The sequence below is a fragment of the Diceros bicornis genome, chromosome 6 (genome assembly GCF_020826845.1).
Source record: "Diceros bicornis minor isolate mBicDic1 chromosome 6, mDicBic1.mat.cur, whole genome shotgun sequence".
Lineage (NCBI taxonomy): Eukaryota > Metazoa > Chordata > Mammalia > Perissodactyla > Rhinocerotidae > Diceros > Diceros bicornis.
Window position 1 is genome coordinate 15530455 of NC_080745.1, and position 15085 is coordinate 15545539.

General features: G+C 42.5%; 1 protein-coding gene and 1 long non-coding RNA gene across 4 annotated transcripts in view; one reads left to right on the forward strand and one right to left on the reverse strand.

Moving 5' to 3' along the window:
- Window positions 1–15085, forward strand: part of LOC131406983 (uncharacterized) — a 74316-nt gene that overhangs the window by 37907 nt on the left and 21324 nt on the right. The gene's annotated exons all lie outside the window — the stretch shown is intronic.
- On the reverse strand, window positions 6688–11515 carry ZNF32 (zinc finger protein 32). Of its 3 annotated transcripts, XM_058542932.1 has the most exons (3): window positions 11448–11515; window positions 8915–9054; window positions 6688–7627 (listed from the first exon to the last, which is right to left on the reverse strand). In XM_058542932.1, exons 2-3 carry the CDS (start codon window positions 8982–8984, stop codon window positions 6876–6878), a joined length of 822 nt encoding a protein of 273 aa, XP_058398915.1. In that variant the 5' UTR covers window positions 8985–9054; window positions 11448–11515; the 3' UTR covers window positions 6688–6875. The 3 variants fall into 3 exon arrangements, with proteins under 3 accessions (XP_058398915.1, XP_058398914.1, XP_058398916.1); XM_058542931.1 differs by lacking the exon at window positions 11448–11515 and having other exon boundaries at window positions 8915–11343; XM_058542933.1 differs by lacking the exon at window positions 11448–11515 and having other exon boundaries at window positions 8911–8973.

Consider the following 15085-nt stretch of genomic DNA (forward strand, 5'->3'; position numbering starts at 1 on the left):
ATATATTGCTAAATGATCACCATGATAAATCCAGTTAATATCTGTCACCATATATAGTTACAAAATTTTTTTTCTTGTGATGAGAACTTTCAAGATCCAGTCTCCTAGCTACTTTCATCCTAGCTGTACATTACATTCCCATGACTTACTTATTTTATAACTGGAAGTTTGTACCTTTTGACTCCCTTCACCCATTTCATCCGGTAGCATGTTGTTTAATCTTCACATATTTGTGAATTTTCCAGTTTTCTGCTTGTAATTGATTTCTTGTTTCATACTGTTGTATTTGGAAAAGATCCTTCATATGATATCAATCTTCTTAAATTTATTAAGACTTATTTTATGGCCTAATATATGATCTATCCTGGAACATGTGACATGTGCATTTGAGAAGAATGTGTTTTCCTTTTCTTTTGGATGGAATGTTCTGTGTACGTCTGTTAAGTCTGTCTGGTCTAATGTGTCCTTAAAGTTTATGTTTCCTTATTGATTTTCTGTCTGGATGGTCTATCCATTGATGAAAGTCAGTTATTAAAGTCCCCTACTATTATTGTATTGCTGTCTATTTCTCCCTTAGGTCTGTTAATATTTGCTCTATATATTTAGATGCTCCTATGTTGGGTGCATAAATATTTACAGATATTATATCCTCTTTTGGATTGACCCCCCTTATCATGCACTTTTTTTGTCTCTTATTACAGTCTTCATTTTAAAGTCTATTTTGTCTGATATAAGTGTAGCTACCCCAGCTTTCTTTTTGTTTCCATTTTCATGGAATATCTTTTTCCATCCCTTAACTTTCAGTCTGAGTATGTCTTTACATCTGAAGTGAGTCTGTTGTAGGCAGCATATAGATGGGTCTTGTTTTTTTAATCCATTCAGCCACTCTATGTCTTTTTATTGGAATATTTAGTCAGTTTACATTTAAAGTAATTATTTGATAGGTGTGTACTTATTGCCATCTTGTTAATTGTTTTCTGGTTCCTTTGTTCTTTCTTCTTCTCTTGCTCTCTTCCTTTGTGATTTGATGATTTTTTTTAGTGGTATGCTTAGATTCTTTTTTCTTTATCTTTGTTTTTGCTAGGTTTTTGCTTTGTGGTTACCATGAGGCTTATATATAACAACTTACATTTATAACAGTGTTTTTTAAGTTGTTAACAACTTAAGTTTGAATGCATTCTAAAGCTCTACATTTTTACTCTCTCCCACCATGTTTTATGTTTTTGATGTCACAATTTACATCTTTTTATCTCCTGTGTCTCTTATGTAATTATTGTACTTGTAGTGATTTTTACTACTTTTGTCTTTTAATCTTCATACTAGCTTTATAAGTGATTAATGCACCAGCTTTACAACATTAACTTATTCTAAATTTTACCATGTATCTACTTTTACCAATGAGATTTATTCTTTCATATGTCTTTTTGTTACTAATTAGCACCCTTTCTTTTCAGCTTGAAGAAGTCTCCTTAACATTTCTTGTAAGGCTGTTTTAGTGGTGATGAACTCATTTAGCTTCCGCTTGTCTGGAAAACTCTTTACCTCTCCTCAATTCTGAATAACAACTTTGCTGGGTAGAGTATTCTTGGTTGGCAGGTTTTTGTCTTTTGGCACTTTTATGGTATCATGCCACTATCTTCTGGTTTGCAAAGTTTCTCCTGAAAAATCTGCTTATTTTGTTCTGGGGGTTCCCTTGTATGTAACATGTTGTTTGTTTGTTTTTTGTTTTTGCTGCTTCTATGATTCTCTTGTTGTCTAAGTTTTGACACTTTAATTATAATGTGTCTTGATGTAGGTCCCTTTGGGTTCATTTTATTTGGAACTCTCTGGATTTCCTGGATCTGGATGTCTGTTTTCTTCCTCAGGTTAGGGAAGTTTTCAGCTGTTATTTCTTCAGATAAGTTTTCTGCCCCTTTCTCTCTCTCTCCTCTTTCTGGGACCCCTATAATGTGAATGTTGGTCTGCATGATGTTGTCTCATAAGTTTCTTAAGGTACCTTTACTTTTTTCATTCTTTTTTCTTTTTGCTGCTCTGATTGGGTGAGTTCCACTGCCCTGCCTTCAAGTTCACTGATCCTTTCTTTTGCTTTACCTAGTCTGCTGTTGGACTGCTCTAGTGTATTTTTCAGTTCAGCTATTTTATTCTTTAGCTCTTGACTTCTAGTGGTACTTTTAAAATATTTTCTATCTCTTTCTTTAAATTCCCACTGTGTTCATCCATTCTTTTCCTAAGTTTGGTGAGCATCTTTTTGACCATGATTTTTGAACTCTTTATCAGGTAAATCACTTATCTTCATTTAATTAAGGACTTTTTCTGAGGTTTTATCCTGTTCTTTTGTTTTGAACATATTCCTTTTTCTTCATTTTCTTTGAGTCTCTCTGTTTTTTTCTATGCATTAGATAAAACAGCCACTTCTCCCAGTCTTGAAGGAATGATCTCATGTAGGAGATGAACTTTATCATTCAACCCTGACCTAGTTCTTTGTTTTCTCTCAAACCTTTGTGATTTTCCAAGTTGCCTATTTTATTTTCAGTGGCTCTTAAAATTTGAAGGTGTGCCAAGGCCTGTCAGTATCCCAAAGGGGAGGATCTCAGTCAGGGCCTAGGTTCAGGCTGATTGGAAGCCAGACCTTCAGACAGCAGCTTTAAAGTTTGCAAATATATGTGCAGTCCTGTGGGACCACCAGCGTAAGTCCCGCTGGCCATCAGAGTCACTGCTCTTAGAGGTGTCTCTGTGTGGCAGTCACAGAAATAGGGGTGCCAGGTAAGTGTACAAGTTCCTTTCTGGGAGATATCAGTGACCTGGAACAAGGCAGAGGGATTGCAGAAACATGGCGTCCACCAGCCTCCATCCCCACAGTGTACCTCAGTAGTCCCCTAGATGTGTGCCAAACTAGAATCCTGCCCCTCAGGCCAAATTTCCAGGACAAGCAAATAGGCCTCTTTCACAGAAAGACTGGGGGTCTATTTCAGTCTGCTATCTGTGCAGTGCCCTGGGACTGGTAGCTGGCCAAGAACTGTCTTTCTATTTGTTACAGTCCCATGGGACACAGGAATGCAAGCCCCATGGGGCACCAGAGCAAGGTAATCAAGGGGCATCCCCTCAACAGCACCCACAAAGCCCAGGGCACCAGACAAGTGTACAAGCTCCTCTCTGGGAGTCACTGGTGCTGTAGAGATGGCAGAGGGAGAGTGTAAAGATAGCACTCGACCTCTGAGGTCACTGGAGAGGATTACAGTGTGCTCTTACATGTGTATTTAATTAGAAGTCTGTCTCTCAGGTCGCAGCTATGAAGATAAGCTCATAGGACTCTTTCACAGAAAGACTAGGCTCCTCAGACTGTTGCCTCTTGCTGTGCCTTGGGAGTGGTTGCCAATTAAGAACTCTTACTCCATTGTTTACAATCCTGTGGGATCTTTGGGCATAAGCCTCACTGGCCACAAGAGTCACTGGATACAAGAAATGTCCTGTGTGGGGCAGCCACAAAAATCAGAGCACCAGAGGAGGGTACAAGCTCCTTTCTGTGAGCTAGAGCAAGGCAGAGGGAGAGTGCAAAGATGGAGCTGTCACCTTCTGTCCCTGGAGAGTACCCTCAGAAGGCCCCTAGATGTGTGTTAAATTAGATGCCTGCCCCTCAGTCCAATGCTTTAAGATAAGCGAATAAACCTGTTTTACATAAATTCTGGGTGCCTCTCATTTGGCTGCCTCTGTGCTGGTCCCTGGGGTGAGTGAGTTGGGGAGCAAGAGCCCCTTAAGAGCTGTTTCTCATTTTGCTGTAGCCTTGTGGGTTTCGTGGTTCCAAGCCCCATTGGTTTCCAAAGCTATATGTTTGGGGGCTTGTCTCTCAAGTGCAGGTCTTAAATGTTGAGGTGCCCAATGTGGGGTTCAAACTCTTCACTCCTCAGGGAGAAGCTCCAAGTTTTGAGTTCCCTCTCAATTGTGGGCTGCTGTGCCAGGGGTGGGGTTTATGGCAAGATTGTGTCTCAGCCTCTCTTACCCGGTTCGATGTGGATTTTTTCTCATTTGCTGGATCTTTAGGAGTCGCTCAGCTAGTTTTTAGTTTTTTTTCCAGAGGAAATTGTTCCACATGTAGCTGTAGATTTTGTGTGTTCATGGGAGGAAGTGTGTTCAGGATCTTCCTCCATCACAATCTTGAACTGGAACTCTCTTTTGTTATTATTTTAATATAAGCAGCCAACACTCTTTAAATAAATTCAATAATATATGTATAAAAATAGGAATACTATTTTTAAAGATCATTTATATTTTCTGACCTATTTACTCATTCCTTTGTGTAGAACCAGGATTCGAATATATATGTATGTATATTTATATGCATTTCTTATAGTGCAGGACTGCTGGAGACTTGTATCTTCACTTTATAACTTGGATCTGGGTTAACTTATCTGTACCTTGCCTCCTATTTTGTCAAAAGAAATGTTTATTTTTAAATCTTAAGCTTTCTAGTGAATCAAAAATCATAATTTCCTGTTTTGATTAAATCAGTGAGTTAATATCAAGTTGCTTCCCTAGATTTTTCCTTTTCTTTTCACAATCACTTATCCTTTAAAAAAAATATGTTCTATTATTGCTATATAACAAAAAGTCTGAAAATTTAGTGGTATAAAACTATAATCTTTAATTTTTCTCATGATTTTGGGTGTTAGGAATTTGGGAGGCAGTTCTCACTCGGGGGTCTCTCATACAGTTTTGGTCAGATGTCACCTGGAGCTGCAGTCATCTGAAGGCTCCACGGGGCTAGACATCTACAAGGGCTCACTCACATGGTTGGGAGTTGATGCTGGCTGTCTGTTGGGAGCTCAGCTGAACCTGTCAACCGGAGCACTTACATGCAACTTGTCCAGCATAGTAGTTTCAAGATAGTTGGACTTTTTACTTGGTGGCTGGCTTTCTCCAGAGCAAGTGTCCCAAGAGAATCAGGCAGAAACTTTCTGACCTTTAAAGGGCTTTTCAGACCTACCCTTGGAAGTCATGTAGCATTACTTCTGCTGTATTTTGTTTGAAGCAGTCATAAACCTGCCCAGAGTCAAGGAGAGGTGACATAGAGCCCATCATGGGGTGAGTGTCAAAGAACTTGTGGGCAGTATTTTTAAACTGCCACATTGTTATTGAAGTATTCTTCAAATATAATAAAATGCATAGATCTTAAGTGTTGAGTTCAATGAATTTTGACAATTGCATCTACCACCCGAAGTAAGGTACAGAACATTTTTCACTCTATAAGGTTGCCTTGTGCCCCTTTCAAGTCACTCCTCAACTCCCGCAGCCCCAATAGAGGCAACCACTATCTGACTTCTATTACCATAGGCTAGTTTTTTCTGTTCTGTGAAGTCATATAAACGGAATTATATACTATATTTGTGTGTGTGTGTGTGTGTACTTGGGTTCTTTCACTCAACATAAGACTTTGAGATTCACCCACATCACATTTATCAGTTATTTTTTATTGCCGAGTCATATTTCATTATATGAACATACCACAATTTATTACCTTAGCTTTTGTTGGACATTTGGGTTATTTCAAGTTTATGACTGTTATAGATGAGGATGATATGAACATTCTTGTATGCATCTTCAAATGTTATCAGGGTATCTTTGGGAGCAATATTGTATTACTATTCAAACTCATATAGTGTTTGTAAAGTGTTTCCATCCCAAAGACCTTTGATAAAATTTACCTATCTAGATGATAAAGATTTGCTATGAAGCTTTTGGGGATTAAGGAGCCTACAGCTTATAGGATCTACTAGAAAGAATGGAATGGTATCTTATCAAGAAAACCACACGTCTACATCATTCATCATTTTAATTACATAAATACTCAGCATGAAAACTTACAGAGGTGGCTAAGGTTAAAAAAAAATGGAAATTCCCCCTTATAACCAATTTCTCCTCTCCAATATTCTTCAAATCTCATCCACTAGAGGTAAAAAAATATTAGAGTAGTTTATCCTTCCAAATTTCTTCCTCTTTGTGTGTGTGTGTGTGTGTGTGAGGAAGAGGACAGTATTGTTGGAGGACTGGAACTTCATTGTTGACTACAAATCTTGGCTCAGTAATAAGGACACTTATGTCCTTTCTAGGTGACTCCAACCCTGAGATATTGCTACTATTGCCAAAAGGGGAGTGAAAGTCATTGTGTTTCCCAGGGAGTTGGAGTCCATTTATTAGAGGACATGATAATAGGCTTAGGATTCTCAAAAAAATTGCACAGATGGTTGTCTGCTCTTTGGCTATAGGCAAATTATCTCTATCCAGTTAAGAGAGGAGGACTGAAGTAAAACACAGTGCACAGACTCCAAACCTTTGCAGGCTTGGAAAGGAACTCTCTTTTGTATGGAAAGGCTAGGGCCTGGGTGATTTGTTAGAATAGATTTCTGGGGGGTATCATCCAGGTAATACAATATTCAATAAGAGGATCATTAAAGTAGTTAGATTCACCTCATTAATTCTGCCCAGTGGTCTTGCATGCAAAAGAAAATTAATTTGAATATGTAAAGAAGAAAAGAATCTTGGGATTGATTTTTTAAAAAAGGCTGATGGTGTCAACTATAAATTTAAAATCTGAATCTGCTACAGACAATCTCCAATTATGCTCTAGATTAATGGAGGTACCTTGGGAAATTAGGTCAAAATAAACTTACAGAAATTATGAAACATATGTGATAATGATAATAAACAAGACATTTATTTTTCATACTCATTTGAGGGAAAGGAGAAAAGTCAGTTTGCCCTACCCATTGATGGTCTTTCTGAAAGAATCTCCATTCATTCCATAGAATTGGATAGGTTGCTTTATCTCAGAGGATTTTGGACTCTCAATTCATAAAGAGAACTTCCTTTGAACAGAGTGGTCATAGGGTGAGCCTTTGTGAGCAGCTTCGCTGGTGCACAGCCAGACTCCCTCTCTGAGTGAAGCTTTTCCCACACTGGCCACACAGATAGGGTGTCTCTCCTGTGTGGATTTTGCCATGAAGGAGACAATTCCCCCTGGTGTGGAAACTCTTCCTGCATTGTGCGCAGGCATAGGGTTTCAGGCCTGTGTGGACTCTGATGTGAACAATTAAGCTTCCTTTCTGGCTGAAGGCTTTTCCACACTGATCACATCTATAGGGCTTCTCACCACTGTGAACTCTTCTATGAACAGCAAGGTTACTTTGATTTCTGAAGCTTCTCTGACAAATGGCACACTCATAGGGTTTCTGCCCAGTATGGAGTCTTTCATGAACGGCCAGACTACCTCGTTGACTAAAGCTTTTCCCACACTCCTTGCACTGATAGGGCTTCTCTCCTGTGTGTATTCGCTGATGTGTAACAAGATTGCCTTTGGCCCTGAAGCTTTTTCCACAGTGGGTACACTCAAAGGGCTTTTGACCAGTGTGGATTCTCTCATGTAATGTTAGACTACCCTTCTGCCTGAAGGATTTTCCACATTCCTGGCACTCATAGACCCTCTGTCTCACTCCAGGCGAATCTTCCTCTAGTGCCTTAGAATCTGGGGATTTTTGTTCCAGCTTCTCTCTTCTGAAAGAATTCTGAAAATCCCAGCTTGAAGATCCTGTGGCCTCAGAGTGATCATATTTGTGGTGGGATTCTGTCATCACATCTGGTAAAATGAGAGGGAAGTCATGTAAGATGCACCAATATGCTGAGTGAGAAGAATAGGGAAAGAAGAAACAATGCTTTGAGTGCTTATTATGTGCCAGACATTATACCATGAACTTTGCATAGATAATTTAGTCCTGAAAACAATCCTGTGAGATTGCTACAGGTAAGGAAATGAGAGCATGGGGAGGTTGTCAAAGATCATGCAGCTAGGTAAGCATAGAGTTGGGATTCAAATGCGGGCATGCTCCACAGCAGTGTATTGCCTCTAAATTTAGTTTAATTTAGCCTCCCAAATAATTTTGTGAGGTAGACATGATTATCTCCATTTGCTCAGAAAAATTAAGAAAAATTATACAGGATCACATAGAACCCCATACCCAAGTTTTATCTGACTCTGAAATAGGTATGGATCCAGGTTTTGTAGGGCCTAAAGCTTTAAAATTTTGGAGGGACTTTATTAAGAAAAGGTATAAAAGCAGGTACAGGTCCTTGAAGAGACCAATGTGAGAAAGGGGTCCTGAAACTTAAGTTTCATCAGCTTCTTGAGAAATCCACCTCTGCTCCAATCTCCACTGCTCTCCTGACAGTGGAGTAGGCTCCATAACGTCAGAAAACATGTAGCAGAATCCTTGGTACTTTATATCTGTTATCTCTAATCCCTGCAACCCTGCAAGGCAGAGCTTATTGTCCCATTTTACAGATGAAGAGCCTGGAGCTCAAGGAAGTTAAATAACTTGTCTGATACCACGAGCCAGGGCAATTATAGAATCTGATCCAAGGAATTTTTCCCTTTAAAACCCATGCTATTTCAGTCTACTAAGCTATGGTGGAATTGAAATCAATTTTGGTTTGGAAGTTATTCTCAAACACTTTCTGTGCAGATATTGACAGTATTTTCCAATAATGCCCTGCATCTGAGCCTCCTACTGCACTTTAAATATAGGTCCATTCATCACTATTACCAGTCTTCTTGGAATCATCCTACGGAGATTTTTTCCTTGTTCCCCTGCCTTACTCTTCCTTATTCATTGATTGCACTCAGATTTAAAGCTGCTCATTCTCTCCGAGACTCCTCAAGACTACTTCCATAGCAAGATTGTTCTCCTGCTCTGTTTCTACTGTTATTTCTAACTCCAGCTTGCAGGCTTTCCCTGTAACCCCAGGAATGGTGAGTTCCACCAAAGTAATGTCTCCTCTGCTTCCTTAGCCTGCCTACCAGTGCTGAGGACAGGGATACTGAATATTGTGAGCTGAGGGCATCTCAGCGATCAGCTGACTCACTCACTGAAAAATGCTACATTCTGGGCATATCTTCCATGACAGTCCAGCAGGGTAGCTGTTGGAAATCCAAACATGTCCACTCCTGCTATATGACCTTAATCACCACCTCTTCACATGCTTCTTCCATGGGCTGTGCTTGAGCACCTGAGGAGGAAAAAACAAACAAACAAAAACAAAACAGAACAACAAAAACAAACAGGAAAGGGCAGAAGAATTGATAAGTGAGAAGGATAAAGTCAACAGGAGCTGTAGTTTGGGGTACGAGTAAATGGAGGAAATCTGGATTGCCTGATGTAACATCAGTCACCTATAATGTAACTGCAAAATGGGCTGAAAGGTTCCATGACCACACATAAATGAGTCCAGGAGGAAGGGGGAGGTGGGAAAGCAGAGAACACATACAGTAAACATGTCTCTTTCTGCCAACCCCAAGATAACAGCCACTCCTGTTTGTACCTTAGCCTTGGCATGTGATTGGGATCTTTCACTTTCTTCCCCCACCTAACCACCTGCTATTTTATCCTCCAAGCCTCCAAAGGAATTCAGAATCTAAAAAACCCAACATTTCAGCCTTCATGATTGGTTCTACAATGGAAATGGCTCCAGCTCTCCTCTCCAGTTCCCCCCTCAGTTATAAGGACAGAACAAGAGATTTCATATGTTACCTTTTAGCAATCTTAGGAGGCTCCAGATCCAGACCCACTCCTCTCCTCTTTAAGATATGAGAATACGAGTTCTGAGGAAGTCAAAATGCTTGTCAATTCTTGGAAAAGGAAGACCTACTTCAGACTCCAAAAGCAAGCCACAGGCACACCAACTAGGGTAAGTAACTTGCCCAAATTCTCTGAGCCAGTAAGGAGTCGAGGTGAAGCAAAGGTTCAAATCCAAGACTTTCCAGATCCAAAGCCTATGCCCTTACACTAGACAGTTCTCTAGTTCCTCACCACTAAAGAGCTGTTGAGAATTCTTATAAAATGGAACAGAATGAGACAGGGCTTGACCAGACTTTACTACACTTCCAGATCCTAGGAATCCTCTTGCTCCATATTATCTTTTTCTACTTGTTTTTTTTAGAATATTCTCTTCTTACTTTAGGACCTAATTACCGAATTCTTACACTTTATTTATGGAGTGGTTCAATGTATAATCCCTCTAATATGTCTCATCAAAATGCTGGCCTCTTGATTTCATGAAATAGCAGTGTGATGCTACAATTGTTTTGTTAACCTAAGCACCTGGTCTTCTTGACAACTGCACATTTTGCTACATGCTGTGATGACTGGGGAAACATTTTAAACTCTCATTTGGAGGACTCAGCTCCAATTTGGAGTACAAGCTACAAAGGAATCCCCTATCAGAGAGCCGGGATGCTACGGGACCTTCATTTGGAAGTTCAAGGTGTTACTGCTCAACAAGTGCACATCCACCAAAAGTCAGTGGAAGGTACATGGCACATGCTGCCTGGGGTTGGACTCTGTCCCTGGGGAGTCCAGCAAATAGTTTGGACAGAATAAGTGGGTAAAATTGACAGCTCTGCCTCTCCACATGCTGTGACATCTTCAACAAGTGACAACTCAGCTGTGTCTCAGAAACCTCCTTGATTAATAAAGGGAAATTGTCTTATATTCCTCCCTAGATCACAAGTCTGAGGAATTAATTTCCTGAAGATTTTGGAGAAAGTGGCTTTATAATAGAAAATCTTGCTTTTCCTGGCAGAAAGGCTAGTTATCCTTTGGAAGACCTCAGGATCAGGCCCCAAGAGACTTGGATTCTTGCCTTGGCTCCTCCATGTGACCTTGGGCAAATACCTAAACAGTGCTGACTCTACTTCCTCACTAAATAGGTTAATAACACTGTCATATCAGGTGGCTCCTGGGAGAATAAAATTATCAAAGGTGAAGAGTCTCTGACATCACCTACAGATTTATGGCCTAAAGCTGAGAGTCCTCAGAAGGAGAGGACTAGAAGAGGGGGTAATTTTGCTGTCCTGGGAACCTCTTGGGGGACAGTTTCAGGATTAGGAGATTCTGGGTAAGGGTGATTATTTTCTCCAAACACTTGATCCACTTTGTCCTTTCTCCCATTCTCCACCCAGGGGAGCTTGTCGTTTCTCCCCATCACCCTCCCTGGAGAGACTGCACTTTCCCCTGTCCATCTCCTGAAACCCTCACTGCAGGCCTGGGCACACCTGCCTGTGGCTCCCCCTCCCGCGTCTCCAGGGTGCAGGCCTTCACCCACGCCCTGCCCAGCGGAGCGGCGGTCGGAGGGGCCCCTGCTCCTCAGGGCGGACTTCCTGTCCTGCCTCAGGCCCCCCGGGGCCCACCCTGCGTGCTGGACCTCAGCGCCCCGCTCTCCGGTCCAGCTGGACCCTTCTCTGAGGGCGGCAGACTTCTACCCTCGGGGCTGGCCTCCCTCAGGGCCCAGGCCAGCCAGGCCTGCTCAGGGCCGCGGGGGCCCCGGAGGGCCCGGGGGCGGCGGCCTACCGGCGCCGCCCCACCTTGCCCGGGCGCACTGACCCGGCCGGCGGCCTCACTCACCGCAGCGGCGCGCGCCCGCAGACAGACAAAGGCCGGCGCCAAGCCCGCAGCAGCGCCGGCGCGAGCGGACCGGACTACAACTCCCAGGAGGCTCCGCGCGAGCCGGTCCGCCAGGCCCCGGGCCTCGGCGGCCCCGACTTCCCGGAGCACTGTGGGAAACGTAGTTCGGCAGCGCGTACAGGCCCTCGGGCTCTGCGGGACCCGGTGGGCGCTGGGTCATCAGGCCGCCCCACGTGGTCCCGGAGCCCGTGGTGCCCACTTGTCTGCGGACGTGGAGCTGGGACGGAGGGGGCCGCACAGTCTCTCAGATTAGCGAGACCTGGAGTGGCAGCCTCATGAAGCCGTCCGCTTACCCAGGAAGTCGGGAATCCAGGGTTCTTGTAGGACATCGTGGAAGGAAGCAGAGCCTTGGGGAGAAATTAGTGATAATGCCTTGGGTGCTTAGGGGCTGTGTGTTGAGCCGCTGCATGAGCAAAGACCAGTTGTTCTGTAATCAGGGCTCTGAAGCAAGGGGCAAATCTTTCAAGCAGAGACTGCGGGAAAAGGGAATTTGGAACACCTCAGGAGAATTTCGAGGGGCTAGGGGAAGGATACTTAAGTCTGGTGGACAGCTGTTTCCTCCAATCTCTTTAGTAGAATTCGCACCAGAAATAATGGGTAAGAGATCAGGCTTTGGAATTATCTTGAATTTGCGTGTTGGCTCCACCACTGACTAGCTGAGGGACTCTGGACAGGCTTCTTGTCTGGTGGGGAGCCTAGGATAGGGCTGGGTGACAGCGACAGGGGCCTGGCTTCTTGGGAGGGCCAGGGTGCTGGCCAGGCAACCCCCTGTCCTATTCCTTCAGAGCTAAGGCAGGGATGTGAGTGAACCTGGAAAAAAATCCTTCTGCGTGTACCCTATGAATTATAGAGAGAAAACAATATTTTCTAAGGTAACAAATTAGATTTTTCTTCTTACCTGAAGATGTGACTGAAGCACTGAGAAATTGTAAGCCTTGAAAATTACTCAGCACATAGGGCAAGAGCTCTTTTTCATGAGGCTTCTCTGAAGAGCTGCACAAACACAGGCAGTCAGTCCTTGGCCCAGTTGTGTGATCCTGGGAGGAGGCAAGATTGCTTCTGAGCATCCATGAGATAAAAGCTCTCCAGAATGCCTTAAGCCTCCTTCAAATGCACTTTTCTAGGATCCTGGCCTCCCCAAGAGGGAATCTGGACAGGGGAGAATGGCGTTAAGGTTCCTGATGGCTGAGGCTGCTGTTGTCTGGGGCTTCCTCCCCCTTGGAATCACCTTTGTTTTCCTTTATCCTGGAGCTCTCCTGCTCAGTGGACTTCTCTCTAGGCTCCCTGCTCCAGAGCTCCCACTCGGAGACTGGTCTATCCTATTGAATAAAGGGCTTCATAAGGAACTCTTCCTCTTGCTTGTCCTTGTCCTCTACCAAAAGCCACTCATCTGTTAAATAAAACAAAACAAAATTTAATTTCACACTGTATATGAAATTGTAAGTGATAAGTTGATTCCTAAATGTTAGTTATTACTATTACTAATAACACGTTGTTACTTAAGCTCATTCAGCATGTATGTGCTAGGCCCATTTTAAGTGTCAGGTACTGTGCTGGGTGTTGGGGACACAAATGTGAACAAGACCCACTCCCTTCTCCTAGAGAGGAAGCCGACAGTCTAGTTGAGAAGATAAACACACCACCTTCCTTAAGACTGACTCACAGAGAAGTCTTGGAGTGTGCAGTGGACACTGCCCTGAAGCCCCCCACTCCTGAAGAGCCCCTGAGCACGACTGCAGAGCTCCCTGTGGTGCCTCCTTCCATCATTTGTTCCTGAGTCCGAGAGAGAAAGGGGTAGGGCACCAAGGGACAGGGCACAGTCACCGCTTTCTCCTTCTAGAGCAGCCACAGACACTTGTATTTTTCAAAGCCCAGGAGGCACACAGCAAAGGCAGTTCTGTCTGATGGGGCAGTGCTGTGTGAGTGTCTCTGCTCCCTTCTCTGTTGCGGCAATGTCAGTAAGGCTGGGTAAGACTCTACCCCCCAGGGCCGGGAGTCATTTCCTTGCTGATAAACAGCTCCATGCTCCTGGAAGTCACTCCAGACACATAGTTCTCTGTTGAGGTCAGGATCAGCTGTGGACATTAGGACAAGTTTCAGATCCCATTGTGCAAGTTAATGACAAAGCTTTAGTTGGAAAAGGTGGCTATAAGGGAGACTGTAGTCACTTTTCTCGTTTAAATCTTCATAAATTCTCTTAAGGAGTCTCAGGAAAAAGAACACATTGGATGGAAAGTGGGGCAGAAAGCGGTTAGGATTGGAGTTGATGAGCCCCAGATGAGAGCCAATGCTCTCTAGACAGACACTTACCAGTCTTGACCCAGATCTTAAATGGGGCCCAGGCCTCAACCACCACCTGCACCTTAACGCACACACTCAACAGGAGGGAGGGGAGAGGGAGGAGTGTCAGTAGGGTAGATTTGAGAAATTGCTAAAGAACTATTCCCCCACTTCACATGCATTTCAAAACGTTAGGGAAAGACAGATAACTCAATAAATCGTGTTATGACAAAAGGCTAGCCATTTGGGAAAGAAATAAAGTTACATGTTTACCTAACTCCTATGCCAAGATAGCCTCTAGATGGATTAAATGTGAAATGTAAAACCCAGGTCCTTAAAAGGCCCAGAAGAACGAATGGATTAATATTTTTATAATCTTGGCACAGGAAAGGTTTTCCTAACTGTGGTAACAAAGGCAGAAACAATAAAGAATAAGATTGCTGGATTTGACTGCATTAAAATCCAACACCTCTGTGTCAAAACACCACTAAATGAAGTTAACACATGACAAGCTGGGAAAATATTAACTGTCATATTTAAAGATACTATCAAAATCAATGAGAAAAAGAAAACATTTCAATAGAAATTTGGAAAATGAGAGCAAATCACAAAAGAAAAAAATAGAATTAAAGAAAAATAACTCAGATTCACTATTAATTTTTTAAAAATGCCAGTTGAAACAAAGGAAATTTTTTCCCTAACTACTGAATGGCAAAAGCTGCAAAGAGGACTAAGGAAATGGATATTTTCATTTATGTGTAAATTGAGACAATCATTCTGATTAGACATTTGGTAATATGTATGAAAAAGTCCTAAAAATGTATATATTACTTCTAGAATTTTTTCCTCAGGAAGAAAGAAATAAGATAATTGTATCCTAAATGTAGAATGAAAGCTGCAGTGTCCAAGTTTCTGGAGTGAATTATTGACTTGGAAAGGACTCCTGGTTCTTTTGAAGTGAGTGGCTGCCCCAGAAGCTTCCATGAGATGGCATGATGCTCAAGGAAAGCTCAAGGCCTTCACTTGCTGCCAGATAGTTCTCAGGGCTGGAAGTCATCCTGGTCTCCTTGGATAAGCCGTTCCTGTTCTCTGCAGCTGCTTCTGTCCCTTTGAACAAATATGTCTTGTCTTTGATCTTGTTATTCTTGCCTGATTTATAAATTTGAGATACTAATAATTTGGCCTTAATGATGCCTACTGTGTACATCTTTGCTCTTGTAACCTCTTAACTCTCTCAACTATTCAAATCTAAATCATTTATCCTTAGGGAAACTATTTGTACAGGGTTTGGACAGATT